Genomic DNA, 15,912 nt, shown 5'->3' on the forward strand with positions numbered 1-15,912 from the left:
TCTCTCTCTCTCTCTCTCTCTCTCTCTCTCTCTCTCTCTCTCTCTCTCTCTCTCTCTCTCTCTGCTCATCTTTCTCTTTTTCTCTCGGCTTGGGATGGAAGCACGAGACCTCGAGAACGAGGGCTCGGTGTCGGATCGATTGTCGGAACACTGCACTTCCCCGCGGGCTATGTGGCGCATTGACTCGTGAATAATCGCGTGTAATTCGGGCTGGATTAGGCTCGTTCCGCGTTTTGCCGGCGTGTACGGTGAAAATTGCGCGGCATGTTTCGCATTGCGAAGGATCGCGCGATTTTAATCGAACCTCTCGCGGCGGCTGTAAATAATTGATATCGTCGCGTGTTCGATATGTGTATGTTATATTCTACGGCGATGTGCGCCATGAGCTCGCGTTATTCGTCGTTAATGTCCCTCGATACTTTATGTCGCCTTTATGTGTATTCGTTCCTCACCTGCCGCCTTGCATCGTATCTTGAAATTGCGCTCTGGTGGACGTAGCGTTTAAGCCTATCTATGCGATATCTTCTGTCGGAGAGATCGCTGGTTTCTTCTTTCACGCTGCAGAGTTTCGACTCCTCGAACGCGTAATGATATCGTGCAGCGTGCGTTACAAGAATGTTCGAATTGCGAGCGGCGCGAGCCGACTGTTTGAGGATCGCAGTATCCGGCTGAAAATTGTTAATGCTTGTTTAACACGCGTTAAAAGGAGAGCCGGCCCGTCCGTTTACGCTCGGCTCGTAATAGCGCCGTCGGTGTTTTAACGGAACGGTAACGCGCGTATTATGAGATCGGCACGGGAGTGCATCTCGCGCATCTGGAAAACTGTGCACTGCGCGTCTAACGGAGACGTCGATCCGTTTTGCAGAGAGAGATGGACAGGGACCATCGTGAACAGCGTGACCACGATAGTATGAACGAGAAGGACACGGATCGCAAAGTCGGAATGGATTTTCGCAGTCTGTCCCACCACCACGATCACGCGGCCGACGTCGATACGGAGGTATGTATCGACAATTTTTCTTCTTCACTGTTAATTATATCTAAGAAGTAATGATAATACCATTGTTGTTCTAAAGAAATTAATATAGATCTAAAGAAGTAATTTGATATTGTTTTGAAAGATATCACAGTTTTCATGGAAACAGTAATTGAAAGTTAGGAGCGTTAACTAAGTTCAGAACGTTAATTAGTTAAAAGTGTTGCATCCATCACGAATAATTTCGAAATTGCGATTTTGTTACAGAGGGACATGGACATCGATCCGGCCGATCGCGTCGAAAACTTGCACGACGAGAAATCCGAGAAACTGGGCAGGAATTTTCATAATATAGGACATCATCCCGCTATGGTAAGTTTGAGAGTTCCGTCGAATTGTGTATCTCACGTCGCTCTGGAATTGATCGATTATTTCTCCCTAATAGGATTTGATGGTTCACGCTCGATTAAGCGCTGGTCGTTTATCTTTGCAGAGAGACCTAGATAGAGATCAAAATAATCATGTCGACAATTTACACGACGACAAGATAGAGCACAAGATAGGAAGAGATTTCCGCAGTTTGAGCCATCATACGGGAATGGTCCATTTACACTCCGGTATGGAGCATTTAAATAGTGTCGACGTCGAAGTAAGTACCCGTTGTCATTACGTCTCGTGGCGATTAATTATCGTTTTTGCACATTCTCGAGTGACATTTCGTGCTTTTTTGTAGGTGAAGCTAGCGAGAGACGTACGCGGCTCGTTAGGATTAGGATTGTCTTTAGAACTATGTGTAGTCTGTGGAGATAGAGCCAGCGGCAGGCACTACGGTGCCATTAGCTGCGAGGGCTGTAAGGGGTTCTTCAAACGCAGTATTCGTAAGCAGCTGGGCTATCAATGCAGAGGCAGCAAAAGTTGTGAAGTTACTAAGCACCATAGAAATCGCTGTCAGTATTGTAGGCTTCAGAAGTGTCTGGCCATGGGCATGAGAAGCGATTGTGAGTTAACACCGGGTCGTTTTTTCCGGACGTAACTCGTGAGATAGGATAATCGCGAGTAACGCGTGTCTCTCGCGGTGTTACAGCTGTCCAACACGAGAGGAAACCCGTATTAGGTGACTCGACTACCACAAAAGTGGGTAATCGTAGCGCCAGGGTGAAGCCAGAACCGCAGCAACCTGTGCCGGAGGCACCTCCGGCTTGGGAGCAACCCGAGAGTCCCAGCATGGAAGACCAAAGTAGTGACAGCGATCTTAGCGACGCCTTGACCTTAGCACGCGAACGCTTGCTCATTTCTCATGCGCTGGATAGCATGGCTAAGCTTATCGGTGACGTAAGTCACGATTATTATCTTACACTTTCGCATTATTCTCGTGCAAGTAAGGTCTTTAATATACCGTGACGTTTGCTTGCAGACTGTGAACGGCTCGAGCGAGCCAGAGGAAGAATGGACCGGCCAATTAATCTCCGAGCGACACACGTTGTTCGAATTGAGGCCGCCTAGTCCGGCACCTGCGTATTTATCTATTCATTACATTTGTGAGAGTGCGGCTAGGTTGTTATTTTTATCTGTGCATTGGGCACGAGGAATCCCGGCGTTTCAAGCCTTGCCGTGAGTATTGTGCATATACTTTCGTCGAAATTTATATAAACGCGTTACTTTTATATTGATGATCAAGCAGTGATATTGTCTCAAAGATATATATATATATATATATATATATATATATATATATATATTTTTTTTTTTTTTTTATACCGTAGATCTGAAATTCAAACAGCTCTAGTGCGAAGTTCCTGGGGACAGTTGTTTACATTGGGTCTCGCGCAGTGTGCGTACACATTGTCTCTTCCTAGTATTTTGACATCGATTATCAATCACTTGCAAGCTAGTATAGCGCAAGAGAAGATCACGGCTAGCAAAGTAAAGTCTCTCACGGAACATATATGCAGGCTGCAGGACTGTGTGAATTCCCTGCACAAGCTGCAAGTCGATTCCGTGGAATATGCATACCTCAAGGCTCTGACACTTTTTAGCCCTGGTATGCAAATGCACAAGACGAAAGAAAGACAATACATATACTGTTGAAATTAAGTAATGCAAATATTCTACCATTCTTCTTTTAGATAATATGCTGGCAGGTGTCTGGCGTAGGAAGGTCGAAGTTCTGCAAGACGCAGCGTGGACAGAATTGCAACAACGTGTGGGCTCCGATAGATTACCTCGCCTTCTCTTGAGGCTAGCGCCTCTTCGCTCGATTAATCCTAGGATCTTGGAAGATCTCTTCTTCGCAGGTCTTATTGGCCGAGTAAGCGTCGCTAGCGTCGTGCCTTATATTCTTACCATGTCGGATTATAAACCCGAACCGGAAAGTCACATGGGGTGACGAATACTGTCAGTGCAATGTAAGTCCTAACATGATATTGCATCGTTGACTACGTGATGTTACATACGTCGTGTGATGTATGAAGTAAGTATTAGATGCCTTGATGGCGTTGGTGAGATTCCGATACCTTTGGCGTTGGAGAGGACGAGATTGTTAAAGATAGGAAACATTTTTAAAGCCATAAGCAAGCGGTTAAAATTGTCAGTTGTAAGTAATGTCTTTACTCACATTGGGATGTAGTTAAAGGCAATCGTTATATTACGGCGACGTCAGAGTGACTGGAATCTCGCCAATGACTTTATACAACGAAAGTGCAAAAGACATGTGAGAGATCAAAATCGACTCCTATGTTTTTTTACGTTCGAGAAGTATTTTTGCATTGAAATTATATCACGATCATGAGAAGTTATCTTGTTGTTCAACTAAAACGCGCGTAAGTTCAGATCGATTGTATATACACATGCTGTTAGGCGTACTCCGATATAGTAAACTCTGATTGTTTATAATAATCATTCGGTATCCAACAATTTCCTTATTTATATAGTAGGTGAATATTATGTAAAGCTTTGATACAGGAATACGATAGCTTGACATACGGACACGTCGTTAAGTTGATCTTAAAAAGAGAAATAACGCATACAATTATAACTTCAACGAGTTAGAGCTTAAATAACATTGTGCTCATCGAAGTGAGCAACCTGTGACGTAATAATCAGGGAGTATTGACATTATAATATTTATACGTATATACGCGGTTATAAGTAAAAATACAACAAATGTTTTCTGTTGCATTTTTAAGTATCTATGTGATGAAATGCAATATCTTCTTTTGAAAATGAGCTTCGTTAACTGATCTCTACGTAGGACTTTTAGTATATTTCGAAAGTGAAAAATATCGTAGTATTTATACTACTCATATAAATGATACAATCCCACAGGAAAATTTCTCCTTTTTATATCGGCGTATTACTTATGGGAAAAATAGAACACATGGAAGGCAGTATATACATATATGTTTATATTCTATTATCTATATTGTTGTTAGCCAAATAGAGCTCTTATCTGAAAGTCGCTAGACTGGTCTAGATTGTCCTTTCTGCGAAAGAGAACATTTTTCTTTTATAGAATAAGAAATAATTAGAGAAGCGTGATACCAATTATATCTAAAAAAAATTCCAGCGTTACATGTTTGCAGGAAACAAATGGATAACGTGCGTGACTCAGATTTCCTATAGTATAAAAAGAAAGAAAAAGTTACGATCGTATTTTTGCTTCTGATATACAAATCAAAGATTTTGTGCATCTACTAGCTGTTACTCTACTGTTCGAAATGGACAATAAAAATTATATTTTTTGTAAGAGATATGCGCGTGTGGATACTTAACATAGTTTAGTAAGCAGATATAACAGTTTGTACATGAGTTACTTAACTGAATGTAAATTTTATATTTTATTGTCCATTGTAATTATATACCTTAATAATTGTAATAATTATAAACATAGTGTACACTCTTGGTACATATTTAATGGTTCTGGAAACGTAAGATAATAATATTTTCTAGTTACATATATCTAATTGATATATTCATTAACAAATCGTGGAAACGTTAGCTGCGTTAAGTTTACGTTGAAAATGTTTCATTAAAACCTCATAAATATAAGTATTAATAATTAGGCAGTAATTATTAATATGACATTGATAGAAAGTAAAGCACTAAAATGCCGAGGCTGCTCAATTTTTATTATTTTGTGAAATTCTTCATATTCTTTTATGTTATTCTTTTACTTTTTTTTATAATAACTTTATAATATGTTATTCTTTTACTTTTCTTTATAATAACAATAATTTTTTCTTGATTTTTGCGGAAGAAATCGTTGAATTACATCAATTGTTCAAATATATAAGTAATATTTCGAGTAAGGATTTTCCACTTTATATGCGGATGGTGCAGTCTAATGTAATAATAAGACAATATTAATTAATGGCATATAATAGTACTATCAGAGATTTAAAATATTTTGAAGGGTACTATTTCACAATATTGATAATGATATATTACTGTTGTGATTATTAAAGTAATAGTTATTAATAGTCGACATATGGTTTGACTTTAGAAGTATTTGTCGCTGAAATGATCAATGGTTTTATTGATAATGCAGCCGGCGCTTCCGGAACTCGATCTTAATTAAAGTTTAATATTAAATATATTTGCACATGTAACTATCTAATCGAATTCTTAGGTCCTTTCCGAGATTTAGGTGCTTTTTGCGTTTTTAACAGCTACGTATCATTGAATGTAAAGAATGGCCGCAATAAAATTTTTTCTTATTTCGGGCTATATTCTCACCGGGACAATATATCATGTTTCGCGGACGTATCACGAAGAAAACTGTGTACATACAATTAAGAACGTGCCTACATAAGAGAAAGATATTTATATGGACGTTAACAGTTTTGTAATTATTGTTATGTAAGTTACGACATATAGATAAAATCGGAGATACCTGAGAAAATTTGTTGGATGCAATTTCGTTAGTCTGAGAATAACATGTATATACGTATGTATACAAAACACATGCATATTTAAATTCGTCGCGGAATAACATATATTTACGATAAAAAATAAATATTATTAGCTCGTAGACACGCTGTTTCTCTTGTCTCTTTCTTCTCTCTCTATCTATCTCTATTTGTCTCTCCCTTCACTATTTCACCAAGTAGCACAAATCTTCGAAGGACGTTGTCTAAAAATGTTCTAAAAACATCCCTACATCCTAAGAACGTTCCAAGATATCTCCTAAAGATCTTGTGCCGCTTGGATAATTATGTGTACAATGTTCTACACTTTACGCCGCAGAAAATAATGTGTTGTCACGACACAAGAAATTAACGAGGGATTCGCATTAATTATCATTATACTCGTACTTTGCTCAATGTCGAGAGAGAAATAAAAATTTTAATCGATTTTCTGTCACGATCTTAAGCATTCCATAGGGTCAATATCCTCACGATAACCGCGGCTTGGCAATTTAACTTTCTAAAGAAAGCGCGCTCAGCGAGTAATATAATTGTGTGTGTATGTGTGTCGACAAGATCAGCCAGTGCCGGATGTGCACTCTTTAATGACCCGAGTTGCAACATGCGCAAAATTTTCCATTCGAGCGAAACTGACATTATATTGAACGAATTTTAATTTCACGCTCGAGTTATCTGACACAATGATGGAATTAAGAAATTACGGGGAGAAAGTAACGTGCGATCAGATCTTGCCGACAAAATATAATGTACAGTCGCTCGAAGAATTTACATAATAGAAAGCAAAAAATCTTAATGTAAAATCAAATCTTACCGATATATCTGAAAACGAGATAAAACTCTATATTGTGCAACATGAACGGGTGAAGCAGGTTACGTGTTTCACGATACACCGTGTTAAGTGCCCCTCACTCCCGGTCCTGCGCAGTGAGTCACGGCTGAGGAGCGCCGTGGTGGGGGGGCGTTCGCGTCGCGTCGCGCCGTGCCGCGCCGCCATAGCCGCGTCAGTAGTCGTCAGGCCTTCTTTCCGCGCGGATTGGTGTGCGTGTCTCGCTCGTCGCGCGCGCGTCCATTGAATCTTCTTCGAGGCACTGTATCGTTCGGCGACGATCGCGGCCCGACTCGCTTCACCCTGGTGACGGAGTGATTGACGAGAGAGAGTCGTGAGACTTTGCCAGTGAAACGTGCGTTGCCCAACGTCGCGTAACTCGAACGCCTCGTTCGCCAAACTTGTACCGGCGACACTCGAGAAGACGCTGCTGCTCGGCTCGCACAGCGCAGCAGGTTCCGGGAAACGCTCCTCCTCGACGTGATCCGCGTTTGGAAAACGTCAGTGAACGCGGAGTGATCGTGGCACGTCCGGGTCATTGCTGATCGATTTCGTTCGTCAGCGTCGTTCGCGAGACGCCGTGTCGCGTGCTGTTGCGCCTGATTTCTTCGTATGATTGCGCGAGCGTGAGATCGACGGGACGCTGCGCGTAAATAATGCCGGCAGGAGCTGCTCGGCTCGCTTGTGACTCCTATGAGTTGTGATCCTGAAGCGGCAGGTGAACAGGCGCAGGCCGCCAGGTATGCGATATCTATTTCGTATCTGAGCTTTTTATGTCGCGTTGACGTTCGATCGATCGCTTTAATGACGCCTTTCGCGAATCTTCCGAGGGGCGAAGGGCAAACGTCTTGCGTTTGAAGTTAGTCTCCGTCTTTGTTAAATTGGCGCGCAATCGTGCATTTGATATATTCACACTTAAGACGATTGTCGTTCTCTTTGCTTCCGTGCTGATTTAATGCATGAGATTTAACTCGTTAGACTTGTTTTTATTCTTTTTAGCTGAAGCTTTTTAGTGTTGAACTTTGTTCTTTTTCCCTTGAATACTATATTATATAAGAGATAAATGTCCTAATGATTAGATCAGTAAGACAGCACGATTAGTTTTATATTTTTATTAATAAATAATTAATAGAATTACTACCAAAACTAACGTTTACATAAATCTCTGATTTATTAACGATCGAAAAGTAATAGGAAATAAAATATTCAATAAATATCAATTTCAATTTTAATAAGATATTAGATAATATTGGCTGTATCAGTAATTGAATTGAAAAATGAATTATGTCCTTATCACGGAATAATACAGACTCGAATGTTGCTCATTGAATATTAGAAATTGGCATAAAAAAATATCTCTTAACTTGCTTTACTCAAAAAAAAAGGGTAAAGGTGCAGCTTATTTTAATTTAAAAAAACAGACTTTGTACGGTACTTTTTTCAGATGTGTTGTTTATATATATATCTCTATACGAGGAGAATGATTTCAAACGTATGAATGAAGAGACTATAACATAACATGAGTCATCTATTCCCTACTATCTCGAAAGAAACGCTTGCTCTTCACTCTCGGAAAATGCGACGAAAATAACAGACAAGTTGTTTCGCGAAAATAATTTATTTCTTTCCTCTACTTCTCACCTTCTCCACGTTTGTTTACTATTCGCACAACTGAATTTTGGCTCTTTCTGAAATTATAAAAAAAAAAACATGTGTCTGTACTTAAGATATAATGACTTTTGAAGATATACACGCGATATCGATCGCACGTCTTCCGCGATGTGTACGTCTGCACTTGTAAAAATAGTTGCCCAAATTTTCCATGGCTTACAACGGCCGGCTCTGTTTGAAAAAAAAACTTCGCAAGACTTGTGTTTGTAAACATGCAGATATCGGAGTAAACGTCAAATTAAAAACTGCCTACTACGCGCGCTTGTGTTTACCTTGAACGACCCATTGTTCGTGACCGAAATCCATTCGTGGGAAAACTCCGGAAAACTTACAAGGGGAACCCGGCAGTCTCTGATCACCGATTTGAATAAAATTTTATGGGTGTGTAGTAAGTACTCATACATTTACTCCTGTAAAGCCGTAGGATCACTATTGAGGCATTCTCGAGAAATATTTTTTTAAATATTTCGAGACAAATTTTTGTCCCTATAGTACCGTTACGGAAAAGCAATTTTCGAACGGTAAGACGTAGACTACTACGCTCGGGGTTGCAGGTTCGATTCCCTGAATGATTTTTTTTTTTTTTATTTAAATCTTATATATTTTTAAATTTGTATATAACACAATTTTAAACCGTTTTTAATTATTTTATATAAAATTTTTTAATAAGTAATTTGTATGTTAAATAAATATTTTTTTAATCAAGGAATTTAAAAATGCTCATTTATTATTAATTAAATTAAAATTTCTCATGCACACAAAAAATATATTTCCAATAAGAATTTACAATTACTGTTTTAAAAACGTCAAAATTAGAGTTTTCATAAATCATTATACCCACGAGTATACCCACCATTATACCAACGATTTTGATCTTTTTTTCGGGACCTTAGCAGGTATACGAAACCGCTCGTCTAGCGAACAAACCGGTAGTAGCAACACAGTCGTTCTTCGAGTTAGACGTGCTTCTTATAGTTTGCAGAAAATATTCGTGCTTTTTTACTTGCAATATGGATATTCCGGGACCGTCAACGAGCGCTAGTGCGAAGGAAGAAGAACAAGAATTTAATAACAAATTGCTCTTAAAAAGTGCTTTAAAAATAAGCGAGAAGTTGCTTGTTGAAAATGAGTATATTCCAGAAAAGTCCGTGAAAGATCTTTCAACGGAAAAGACAACTGTTATAGGCCACGAAATATATAACCGTATCGTCGATATGGTTAATGATATGCATCTCGTTGAGGAGGAAGAATTAGTGTTTTCACATGAAAAAGATATTGATGACAGTTTTATTGATTGTGCATCAATGTATCCATTAGAAGAGTCGTTATCATCGCAGTCATCTCCACTTTCGGAAGAGTGGATCGATTCTCCGGAGAAAAAAAAATTCAAAACAATAGATTTGGATTACAAACGGAAAGTTGTAGCCATAGCAAAAGAACATCCTAATTGGTCGCTACAAACATTACAGAGAGAAGGAGCACATTATTTAAAATGTAAAAGCGATTTAAAACAGTACGTATACGATGCTTTTAACACATTCTATTATATTCTATTGATTAAATAATTATAATGCTTTTCTATTTTTTTTTATTATTAGATGGGAAAAAGATGTATTATCTGGTGGGACGCGATTTGACAAACTGTATGCCATCAATTCTTGGACACTTGATCGATTTACAGAAGCTAGAGAAAAATTCGAACAAGTCACAACAAGAACGTTACAACAATGGGCGATGGCAGCTGCGCAACAATTCCTCTCCAGCACATTTAAATTTTCAGCAGGAAAAACGTGGGCTGATGATTTTAAACGCAGAAATAATATTCGGGAACGACGGATTACCAAATACGTTTCTGAAAAAGAGGCAGCAGGAATGGACGAAATTTTGGCTGTTGCGGATAGATTTAGGAAACAAATCCAACCACTTTTACAAAATTATTCCCCAGATTTAATAATTAATACAGATCAAACTGGTTGCCAATATCAGTCAACAATTAATTGGACATTAGCACAGAAAGATGTTAAATCTGTATTTGTTAAAAAGAAGAGTCTTCATAAAATTTCTCATTCCTATACGGCCCAATATGCATTAACTTGTTCAGGAAAGCTTGTACCAAAAGTGTTTCTCTGTTTACAAGAAACTGGAGACAAATTTGGTCCAATAATACAGAAGCAAGTTGATGCTCTTGTTGTCGAATTTGTCGGTAATGTCATCGTCAAATGTTCAAAGTCAGGAAAGTTAACTACAAATATCTATAAAGACTTCTTAAAAGAAATATTACAGCCATATGTTAAGAATGAAAAGTTTTTATTAATAATAGATTCTTGGGGTGGCCAAACAAATTCACAAATATATGATGATATTTTTGTGGATGACGAGGATATTCCATCTTGTCAAATAAAAATTATTCCGCCAAAGTGTACTCTTTTATGCCAGCCATGCGATGTGTATTTTTTTAGACAAGTTCAAAATTTTATCAAAAAATTACAAAATTGTACATATCTCCTTAAAAGAAATAGAAAAATAGCCAATCGTGAGGATGCTATTAAAATACATTCTTTAGTTCACAATCAGTTAAGCGCACCAATCTTTTGTGATATGTTAAAATATGCATGGTTTGCGTCTCAAATAACAAATGAGAGAACTTTTTTTAAAAACGTTAACGAAGTTTGTTTTCCAGATTCTGTTAATAAAACAAATTGTACAGACTGTGCGCATGAAATGTCTATGATTGTATGTGCATGGTGCAACGAATTATTATGTTTTAAATGTTTTTATGATAAATACCACCCTAAAAGCTGCAAACTTATTGTAAAACAGTAAATTGTACATTTTAACTTATTGTATAACAGTTGTTGTAAATTCTTATTGGAAATATATTTTTTGTGTGCATAAGAAATTTTAATTTAATTAATAATAAATGAGCATTTTTAAATTCCTTGATTAAAAAAATATTTATTTAACATACAAATTATTTATTAAAAAATTTTATATAAAATAATTAAAAACAGTTTAAAATTGTGTTATATACAAATTTAAAAATATATAAGATTTAAATAAAAAAAAAAAAAAAATCATTCAGGGAATCGAACCTGCAACCCTGAGCGTAGTAGTCTACGTCTTACCGTGGACGCTACGTTGCTAGCTCGAAAACTGTTTTTCCGTAACGGTACTATAGGGACAAAAATTTTTCTCGAAATATTTAAAAAAATATTTCTCGAGAATGCCTCAATAGTGGGTCCTACGGCTTTACAGGAGTAAATGTATGAGTGCATACTACACACCCATAAAATTTTATTCAAATCGGTGATCAGAGACTGCCGGGTTCCCCTTGTTAGAATCACACTCGAAGATGTATATACGTGCGGCACTTGAAATATTCTGTAGTACATAATGCATAAAATTGTCTCATCTGTCGCGAATAATAGGCCATGTAGAAGTGAACTTTAGAGAGAAAAAAGAGAAATATAAAAAATCTGTATTCGGTGAGCGCTAATAATATATTTACCTAAATCTAAATTCTTTTATTTAAGTGGGATAAACGATTGTCTCATGAAAAATTAGGTTTTCAAGAAAAATGATTATTTGAAATATATTTATGCAATATATTTATACATATATAAAATATATTTATATATATTGTATGAAAAAATATCTTAGTACAAGTAAACTTGCTACTAGTACCCACCGAATAAATACCCACCGAATATTTTTTATCTCTTAAATCTTCTTTCTCTTCTCCATACTACTTTGCATATTTTCTCATCGCAGTTGTGCTTTAACATCAGCTTTTTGTGCCAAATTGTGTGTTTATCAATGTCGTCAACGTAGCATGCGGTTGGCCTTTCTCTTCTCATCGTACATTTAGCGCTCGTTATCGCATATGATGACATCTCCTTAGTGATCTTCGCGTCAGACGTGTATGAAGCGTCCAAGACCAATCGCATTAGGTGCATTAAACGTCGATGTACCGTTCTTTTTGGCTCGCCATCGTTCGTTTTACGCATGTCCACCTGTTTGTCGTGTACTTCACGATCAATAATTCCGTCTCCGGCCCCTCGTTTTTAGCCAAGCTCAATCCAACACGAGCTGATCTCATCGTCGCTATTAATACGACACGATCGTTCCCGTGTCTGCTACCTGGAATTGTTTCTTTCTCCCGTGCGGCATTTACCAGGAGAAGGCGCGAGGGCGACGCGGAGCGAGATCGGAATTGAATTTGTCGGTTCGCGCGAGGGCCAACCGCAGGGGACGTTGTTCCGCTGTTTCGCCTAACGATAAACGATCATTCTTCGCTAATCGAGTAAGTGTTTATTGTGCGCGTGTATTATGTGCAAATGTACTCTCGAGCCGCTTCTACGCACTCCAATGCACTCGTTCCACTTTAATCGCGCGCATTATACAACTCGCGCTACATCACGCGATATCGAATGTAAGAAAAAAAAAAAGAAGAATAACGTCGGAATGAAAAATACGCACGCGATGATGTCGCCTTCGGCTCTGGGTTCCGGAGCGGATACGTATTCGCTGATTTTCCGACCAGAGCGAGATAATGCAAGCGAGGACGAAGTTCAGTAAGCAATCAGCATTGTGTAATTTTTTCATAACAGTGCATCGGCGGTAATGTAATTTTTATATTGGAACTTGAACCCATTTATAGAATTCTAGATGGAAGAATTCTTATCTTCTGTCTTTCTGACTTCTTATCTTATCTATATTCTCATGTCAGATAAACTTCAAATAAATGTTGCATCATGTATACATCTCTTTTTATTCAAGAAAATTTGCAAACAATTTCTTAAGTGTTGCTTCTCGAGTACGAACTAGTTTCTACCTATGACGCGCGGAATTAGCTGAGAACGCTTCGTCATGCTTAACAAGAAATTATGAAAATTTGTCGAGCCAAGAGCCGAAGGACGTTAAAACTCGCGCTATCCGAGGGCTCGACGGTATACCGGAAATACCGTGGTCCCCGTCGATCGGGGGACATTGGTGTGTGGAGTTTATTACATTCGTAAGCTTCCGGGAAACGTTGCTTTCTCGCCGAGCCCGATCTACGACGCTTCTTTTTTCTGCCGAATATCAGCCGATATATCGATCTGCTCGCGCGTGTCGCATTAATCATCATTGGTTTATCTTTATCTTCAGTTTTCAGCGCCGGCCTACCCGATTATCTCTCGGCTCGACTTAATAAAGTCCCCGAAAGACTCGAAAAGAGTGAAAGGCGAAATACAAGGCGCCGTGTGTGGGCGGACTAAAACTTCTCCTATCTTTCCCTCTGGGGCGGTTTCTTCTTTCCGTAACGCACACGCGCGCACACGTGTGTGCGTGTGCCGCTGCTACCGTCACACTTGCATCTCTGCGGGAGGTCGTCCCCTTGAGAAGGAGCCTTCGACTTTTACGGCAAGCACGGGGGGTGATGCTTAATCTGCCCCGACGATTCGGGACTTAGCCGTGCGAAAGTCGAGAGCTGCATCAATGCCGAAGTCGACAACTAAGTGGAGATTCTGGAGGTCTCTATTTTTCGTCTTAATTATAGTTCCTATATGGAAAAGAGAAATGAAAAGATAATTGAACACGTCCTCCCGTATCGCGAGGATCGTATTACGGGGGTAGGAGTTGCGCCAACGTGGATTAACATTGATCGCGATTATTATTTGTGCTCTCTTTCGCTTTTATTTGCGCCTCTTTAAAGTTTAGAAGATATATTTCCACGTTTTCCTCACGCGAATTAATTCTACACGGAAAAAAGATATGGACAACTAAATATAATTTGTTGTGTTGGACACTTTTTCTTTGCTGGAGGAATTTCCTTGATAAGATAACAAGAAAATCTGCTCCTGCAACAAAAAAGCAGCTAAAGTAGTAAATTAATTGTCATCTTGTAGCAAATTTGCCACTTGTTTTGCTGTACGAGCAGATTTCCTTGTTATCATAGCAAGGGAATAGATTCCTAGAGCAAAGGGAAAATAGCTAACACAGCGAATTATATTTAATTGTCCATATATAGCAAATTAGTTTGTTGCTGCAACAAATCCTTTTTTTCCGTGTAACATGAAGGAAAAATTTCGAATATAATGTATTAATTTTTTTTTTCCTAAGAGAAAATAATGTCTTGATGAGGAAATCTTCTGATAGCGTGGATTAAATTGCATCTTGAGATAGATAAATCCGAGCGATTTCTAAAGGCATTTTTAACATCGCGAATATGTAATCGAACATTGGAACACGTTTGCGACAGAATAGTATCCGGAGCCGATTGATGTTGATTGAAGTGTTTTTTCGCTATTTGTTTCTGCGCTCATCTCTGCGCTCGATTGCGATTAAGTAGAACTCGTGTTTAACTAGACATTCCTGTCCAATCGATATTTCTTATTCGTAGGTAGAAATAATTTGGCAAAAGTCACACGGAAAAAAACAGATATAGTACACGGAACAAAAAATTTAGTTATAAACGGCATAGTCATCATTCTAGTTATCTTTATCTGATGATAATGTATATATTGAGAAAGAAAAAGTAGTCGATAATTCATTCGCCTTCCAAGAAATATTGTATCTATTGAATGAGTTACGTGTCAGTCCAACAGTAAGTTATGTTGATATATTTACTATGCCATATCACAATTATTGAGTTAATTGACTATGTCTAACTCGATTGACTAAACGTTTGCTCAAACGAATTTTTTGTGTTCAGGCAAAGGCACATTAACTCAACCAATTTTTTTCTCAGCGTACAGTCGATGTGACTCAGTCACTCAGGCACATCTGCTGCATCAGTGTGGTTGCGCGTGATCTGATTGTAGCGAAATCGATCGGACTGACATTTGCCATGAATGTATCCTGCTTGGAAGCAGTCAGATATCGTCACTGTGACTCGGCGATAGCGCTGTTATGTGGTTGCAGCAACCACATAATCGTTTGTTCCGTATTTTATTATTGAATCCGATCTACACAACCGCATTTATGGGCCGGCCATACTGTTTTTCCCGTGTGGTTAATCAAGAGACCGTCGGCGCAACTCTGTCCCCTAATCAGCTTGACGAACCAACGACCGACGTATCGACCGACGTGTCGACTCGTGCATCTCTCGCGATAATCGTGCGCTTCTTTCCCCGATTATGAACGGCAGGAGCACTGGTCTAACGCTGCTATAATTGTACTATCGTCGAAACTTTGCTGGCTCCACTAACACCTCGACGGGGGACAATCGGAATGCGAACACAGTGTGTATACGTAAGAGCGGGAATTTTTGCGAATCGTCCGGTCTGTTAAGTTTTGCGAGATCTGTGCGTCATCTCTCCGCCGTCTTGTAATCGCGCGTGCGATCTAAATTGAAATCGCGCTCGTTGTCACCTTCCTTCCGCCGAAGGTTGCTCGCGAGGCAACCTTGTTTATCTTTGACGAATATTTCTGCATGCGCCGTATACGTTATCCTTGAGCGTCCAGAACTGCATCGATCGCCGCAGTTGTCGGCGAATCCGGCGTTGCGTCGCTCTGTGTTGGCGATTTATATG

General features: G+C 38.9%; 2 protein-coding genes across 5 annotated transcripts in view; both read left to right on the forward strand.

Annotated features, from left to right (window-relative positions):
- Positions 1-15,912, forward strand: part of LOC116845217 (MAP kinase-activated protein kinase 2) — a 39,834-nt gene that overhangs the window by 6,956 nt on the left and 16,966 nt on the right. Inside the window, exons 2-9 of one of the 4 annotated variants that reach the window (XM_032817639.1) lie at positions 866-1,000; positions 1,244-1,348; positions 1,470-1,625; positions 1,710-1,974; positions 2,061-2,308; positions 2,391-2,587; positions 2,740-3,017; positions 3,103-3,358. In XM_032817639.1, coding sequence (XP_032673530.1) covers positions 866-1,000; positions 1,244-1,348; positions 1,470-1,625; positions 1,710-1,974; positions 2,061-2,308; positions 2,391-2,587; positions 2,740-3,017; positions 3,103-3,358 — 1,640 coding nt within the window. Of the gene's footprint in view, positions 1-865; positions 1,001-1,243; positions 1,349-1,469; positions 1,626-1,709; positions 1,975-2,060; positions 2,309-2,390; positions 2,588-2,739; positions 3,018-3,102; positions 3,359-6,918; positions 7,468-12,466; positions 12,702-13,546; positions 13,912-15,912 lie in introns of those variants that run through there. The other 3 variants (XM_032817638.1, XM_032817637.1, XM_032817636.1) reach the window with 3 other exon arrangements.
- Positions 9,072-11,317, forward strand: LOC116845214. Its single transcript, XM_032817628.1, has 2 exons — positions 9,072-9,911; positions 9,997-11,317. Exons 1-2 carry the CDS (start codon positions 9,409-9,411, stop codon positions 11,219-11,221), a joined length of 1,728 nt encoding a protein of 575 aa, XP_032673519.1. The 5' UTR covers positions 9,072-9,408; the 3' UTR covers positions 11,222-11,317.

Source organism: Odontomachus brunneus, unplaced genomic scaffold (genome assembly GCF_010583005.1).
Source record: "Odontomachus brunneus isolate Ranch 3 - 2012 unplaced genomic scaffold, Obru_v1 Obru_scaffold_050, whole genome shotgun sequence".
Taxonomy (NCBI): Eukaryota; Metazoa; Arthropoda; class Insecta; order Hymenoptera; family Formicidae; genus Odontomachus; species Odontomachus brunneus.

Coding starts and splice junctions, on each gene's coding strand:
- LOC116845214 (XM_032817628.1), top strand. CDS start 9,409: ATGGATATTCCGGGACCGTCAACGAGCGCTAGTGCGAAGGAAGAAGAA. Junction 9,912..9,996: donor TGTAAAAGCGATTTAAAACA/GTACGTATACGA, acceptor TTTTATTATTAG/ATGGGAAAAAGATGTATTAT.